The 6,000-nt window shown below is 38.0% G+C and overlaps 2 protein-coding genes across 2 annotated transcripts; one reads left to right on the top strand and one right to left on the bottom strand.

Moving 5' to 3' along the window:
- Positions 1-214: 214 nt before the first annotated feature.
- Positions 215-960, top strand: LOC117636811. Its single transcript, XM_034371488.1, has one exon. It carries the CDS (start codon positions 384-386, stop codon positions 531-533), a length of 150 nt encoding a protein of 49 aa, XP_034227379.1. The 5' UTR covers positions 215-383; the 3' UTR covers positions 534-960.
- Positions 961-1,235: 275 nt separating this feature from the next.
- On the bottom strand, positions 1,236-5,753 carry LOC117636810. The gene is made up of 9 exons (XM_034371487.1): positions 5,631-5,753; positions 5,071-5,135; positions 4,564-4,723; positions 3,595-4,310; positions 2,927-3,100; positions 2,703-2,819; positions 2,198-2,377; positions 2,068-2,114; positions 1,236-1,913 (listed from the first exon to the last, which is right to left on the bottom strand). The coding sequence occupies exons 2-9, from the start codon at positions 5,116-5,118 to the stop codon at positions 1,604-1,606; spliced, it is 1,752 nt and encodes a 583-aa protein (XP_034227378.1). The 5' UTR covers positions 5,119-5,135; positions 5,631-5,753; the 3' UTR covers positions 1,236-1,603.
- Between the last annotated feature and the right edge of the window lie 247 nt (positions 5,754-6,000).

Below are 6,000 nucleotides of genomic sequence, written 5' to 3'. Positions count from 1 at the left end.
CAAATACATGCAGATATCAATGTCAGTGAGACATGGGGATGGCCCCTCCATGGGGAAGAGTCGATGAGAGGTCCTTATCCAGAGCAGAGGGTGTGCCTTGTCATGTTGCCCAAAAACAGTGGGGCCCTTCCCTGTCCCTTTGGCTCAACCAGTGGCCAACATTTGTCAAGCACCACATATTTGTTCCTCGCATATCTTCTTCTTCTTCTTCTTCTGTTCTGTAGTCTCTCTATTTAAAGGCCCTGGTTAACACCCCTTCAAACCCACAACACAACAAGTTTAGTTTCAAGTTCCAACTTCTTTAGTTAATTGTCAAAAAATCTCAGCCAAAGTTCGATTTGTGTGTTGGTTTTGTTTATATATATATATATATATATATAGGCATGGGCATGGCAGCCAAGGCAACCCCAACAACAAGGAGCAGTTTGAAGCTTCGGCCATGGACACGGTGTTCAAAGCACATAAGAGAGCAGAGGGCACGGCTTTACATCGTATGGAGATGCAGTGTGATGCTTCTGTGCTGGCATGATTAACTATATATTTAAAAGGTAATTAATTATGTTAATTAGCTCAGTTGAGTTGAAGCATGCACATGCACTACTGTGTTGTTGATCAATCTCCACTCCAAGCTCGGGATTCAGTAGGAGGATTAGGGTGAGTAATTAACCATGCCGTACGGGTGGATGTTGTGGTGTCTCTCTCTGCATCTGCATGTTGTATAATGATCAAGCAAACAAGAGTGACGCAGTTTTGGCTGAGATGGTAGGTAGGTTAAAGTAAGTTGAAGAAGCTATATATATATATATATATATATATATATATATAGCTCGAATTTCGAAATGTGTATTTGATTTGACTATGTAAATACATACATGTACCATATGATATGATGTATGGATCTCTCTAATAATTAATGTAACTCCTCCTTGCTTATAAATAATGACACTATTGCACGTCCAATCCAATCTGTCTGTCAAACTCATTTCCCAGATGAGATTAAGCCAATTTACAGAGGTTAACTTGCTACTATTACTACTTGGGTCAAAAACTGAGCTGAGCAATTAAGAGGGGAAGAATATGATTAGCTTAGCTTATAAGCCTTTTTGACCTTGCAGCCGTTTTTCATCTTTTCTTCATGTTCAGTGGGATCCATTAGTCGATAAGCATCTGGACATGTATATATATTATATATACACTTGGCCGAATCGAGTTCACAAAGGTTTTCTGGGCTAGAGTTAAAGAAAGCCTTGTAAGTGTTGAAGAGGGCCTGGTGTAGAATAATATCTTCAAAACTCCGCAAGTTTTCATTATTGTTTTGTTTCGAATATATGTACTGTACAAATCATGATAGAATATAGAAAGTACTAGCAACTATCAAAGTAGTATGCGGAAAGAGAGAGAGAGGCTCAACTAGTACTCCTCAACCCTATGGAACTACTAATAACACTCCAAATATATTATATTATATATATATATATATGTATAAACCCTACTCTCAACTTAAACAAAAATGCATTTGGCGAAAATCCTTCGAAGTTGATCTTGTTGGTCGTATTCACACAATACCATAATGTATGCAATAGTAGGCTTAGAAATCCAGTCATTAGTCGACGACAACTTCCCACCCCTCCTCCACAAGTGCTTGCGCAAGTTCTCTTCTTTCATCTTCAAGTCTGCTTGTTGGTGATAGGCCATCAACTGAAGGAGCAGGACTTGCCTTCTCTGCAAACTTTGGTGACTCGACTCGTTCCAGAAGCAAATCAAATGCCCCCAAGCTTTTCAGGGATGATGAGCCAGAAGAAGCTAAGATGCAACTAGTCTGGCTTGAGGAAACAGACTGGCTTAGTGGAACCCTTTCATCAAATTTTTCTTTCAGCAGCCTGACATCCAGACAAATAACAGAAATTTCTCCTCTGCACAAGTACCAAAGTACCATGTTATCTCCTCAAAACCATAAAACTAAATATTGCAGAAAAAACATAGACATGAAACTATCAAAATAAATTTAGAAAGCCTCGAAAGGAAACAAAACTAATATATTAAAACAATGTTGACAAGTTTACTTACTGCAGCATATCGACAATGCGACCACGGTCCATCAGAAACTCCCGCAACTGCAAAAAGAAAAGTTAGAATGAAATTATATCATCAGTTACTCTACTTGAGTAGGTCCATGGTCATTGGAAATAGTTGCAACCTTGGAATTCTCCTCCGCCTCCTGTTGCAATACTTTTGACGCCTGGACCACTTTCTCCATCTCCGCTTCTTGTTCAGCAAAAGCTGTCCGTGCAGAGTCTTCCTTTTCTAGCTTGTCCTGCTCAGCCACTTTCCTTGCCTCAGTTGCTGCATCCAGTCGTTCCTCAAGAGTTTCACGCATCTACAGTTACAAAACAAATAATGAACTAAGAAAATGGATATCTTTGTATCAGCTGCTGTGCATCGATTGTAGCCAGATAAGTGACGGATAACATTTGCCCTTTTTTTTTTTTTTTTTTACTGTATGAACTCTGTCATGATATCTCTTGACAAATAATTAGAGTAGTGAAACAGAGAATATAATCATTGCCTTTGAAGAATACAACATGATAAGGATAGCATAATAAATGAGGAAATTTAAAAGATGAATAAATAATTTAGTTAAACATAGCATGACAACAAATTAATGCAGTGTGATGAACAACTTGATGAACTGAAGTAATAACCTCATTCAGAATTGCAAGTGATTTATCCCTTTCATCCGATAAGCTGAGCAATCTAGACTCGAGCTCCCTCACTTCAGTTGCTAAAATTGCTTTCTCCCCATACACTTCTCCAGCATGCTGCAGAAAAAAGAATACATCCTCAGTTATGATGCACCCTTGACAAAAAACAGCAGAATTCAGAATCCATTAACTTATAATATTAATCTCATTTAGCAATCTACAACCATGTCATTTGCATCCTTTGCATGTGCCAACATCTGTTTCAGTTCCTCCACCTTGACCATGATATCCAAACCTCCCCTAGAAGCTTCCTCTTTGACAATATCAACAGCTTTCTCTTGGACTTCCACTTCTCTCATCATGCTTATAACTGACTCCATCGCTGAAAACAAGGTTTTCTGCACCATTGTTTAATAATTAGGAAATCAATCATAAGAGAGAGGAGAAAAAAAAAATTAATGATGCTGAAAACTGACTCCATCAAGATGCTGCATCAGCAATGTAAACACGTAATAAACTACTCAAATTAATAATAAGCTCCCAAATTTCAGCCAATAATTATCACCAGTACATCCTACGATGATACAAATTATTGATACAAAGATGAAATGAAGCACCGAAACCAAATCTATAGAACATAATATCATTGCATTCAAAAGACAAAATCGTATAGTACTTGTTTCACACGGAAGAATTAAAAGCCACTTCAAGAGACCCAAATGAAAACACAGAGCATCGTCACAAAGAAAGGATCAAGATGATAAACTACCATCATTAGGTTTAGAATCTGATAGTAATTCAACAAAAAATTATTCAGTTGTAATTTTTATGGTAGATGCATTTACTTCTGAATTGCAAGTCTAAAGCTAACAAGTTGTAAATCCATTAGTACCTTGTTATTTTTAGCATCTTCAATTATCTCTTCAAGAACATAAATATTGCATTTGTTGTTCGGTGTGGTCTCCACAATATCAACCATTTCCCTGGGAGAGCAATCTTGCTTGGAAGTAAGATATGAAGTACCAGTTGCTTGTAAGTTGTCATCAGCAAGAAGAGGGCCTGAACAGAATTCTGAATGAAAGTCACACTGTGTAGCATCTGGTGCATGTTCTATAAAAGAAGAATCCAGCTGAGCCACAGAACTTTTAACGTCCACCAAAGAGTCAACAGCAGATGATTCTACTTTATGACATGTTTCACTGATAGCCAAATCAGAATCATCACGCACAGGAAAATCAAAATTCTTCCATGCAGGAAGTGGCTCATCCAAGATGCCATTCACCCAATCTTTTTCAGGCATTGAAGGGCTTGACTTGCAAGATGGAGACTGCTGAAGCCCAACTTTGCCATCAAAATTCAAACCCGTTTCATCAGAAATTGGTTCTTCGTTTCGAGTATGTATCCTCAAAGGATCTGCCGTGACAGGGACATTATGCAATGCATGCACTTCCTCCATTGGTGTGGGTTCATCATGAGAGGCACCACTTGTATGATCATTTTTGTTGCCATCCTCACCAGCTGCGGTTTCTGGTTCTGGTAGAGATCCAACTCCTACTTCCTTAATTACCTGCTGGTACATCAATGCTTTACCCTTCTCCTTGTGGTCAACTGCAAGTTCATCATGCACATATAAATAAATACCATTGTTAAAATATCAAATGTTTACCACTAGATAGAGGGTTTGATATATGCATAAAATAAAGCCTATACAATATTAACCATCTAAAGGTTAAAAGAAAAAATGGCAACATTCTAGTATTTATCAATATATAACGACGGGGAATAGGAAAAATATAATGGCGTCAATAACAGAATGATATCAGGAATCGGAAAAAAGTTCTCATGAAAAGCTATAGATTACCTGTAACTGGTGAACCTGTGCAATGCAGAACCTGTGCAGGACTAACAAGAGACAATGATTGTGTGTTCAAGGAAGGGAGCTCAGTAAGAACATCAAGCACTGCTGCATCAGCATCGGTGGGATGCTCAATAGCAACAGCCCTCAGAAGGCGAAAATCCACCTGTGCAGCATTAGAAGAAATAACATGGAGGGTCAGCAGAGTCAACACCAAAAAGACAATTCAAGCATCCTAGGACACATAGATTCCCTAATCTTACAGCTCTAACATTAAGGAATATTAAAGAAAACTGTACAAATCTTTTGCTTAAGATCTTAGGGACGACAATGTGTATATTCCATGAAATCCAACTAGTAGTAATCATTAGCATCTGCCGGAATAAAAACTAAAAAAAAAGAAATAAAAGGCAAAAAGGAAATTGAGGCAAACAAGGAAATCTAATTAGACAATAGCAAAGATAACATTATAATTTAATCAAAAAAAATGTCTTTTGAGGTAAAGACCGATACCTGTGGAAAAACTTCCTTTAAGCAACCATAAACCGCATTGAAACCCATATCCAAGAGCTACAAACCTGCACATACCAAAAAAAGATTCATCCATTTGAGAGTTCCAAACTCCACATATTAGTAAACATAATTTTTTTGCCAAAGAAACAACAAAGAGCAATAATTTGACACAAGAAAACGAAAATGATGTCAAGATCCAAGATGACTTTTTTTTTTTTTTTCCTTCACTCTGTAAACCTAATTCTCCGTTTGGTTTAAACTTAAGAAAAAATCAGAATTTGATTCGAAATTGAGAGCCGACAATACAAAATTCATCACAACGGGGAAATACGCATGGGATGAAATCGAAATTACAATCGCTCTGTTCGGCTGCCGAGAAAATAACATTAAAAAAAACCCTAAAAACGAAAAGAAAAGAATTCAGAATAAAAATTTTCTAACTTTTTAAAACCTGGTATTAAAACGAAAGAAAGACGCGAAATTTCACAATCCTTTTTTTGCGATTCTTATCCTTTCTCGGCAACTTAACGGAGGGATATAACAAGAAGATAAAGACTGACCGTTCAGATAGGGGGAGAGAGACTCAGTGGGAACCAGGAAAGGAGGAAGGAGAAGGGTTCTCAGGTTTGTACGATATTTGTATTTGTAGTGTTCGATTCTCGGGAAAATAAACAACTAGAAAACTCGGCTGGGCTTGGGCTGGGGGCGAGTTGACCCACGCGGCTAAGGAAACGGGTACAATCGTTAATCTAGCTACTATGCGAGGGTAATTCCGTCGGTTTATAATTTGACTGTTCGGCTGATATGGGCCGCTAGTCAGGGTGAACAAGTTTTTATTCGTCGGAACTTGGATGGGCCACTGGATAACGGTTAAGCTGACATGGAACTTGGGAACTTTCCTGCTGCTTTCTGGTCCTTTCTTTCACATCA

This window comes from Prunus dulcis, chromosome 8, assembly GCF_902201215.1.
Source record: "Prunus dulcis chromosome 8, ALMONDv2, whole genome shotgun sequence".
NCBI lineage: Eukaryota > Viridiplantae > Streptophyta > Magnoliopsida > Rosales > Rosaceae > Prunus > Prunus dulcis.
The sequence above is the reverse complement of the archived record's forward strand: the minus strand, read 5'-3'. Positions and strand labels throughout refer to the sequence as shown.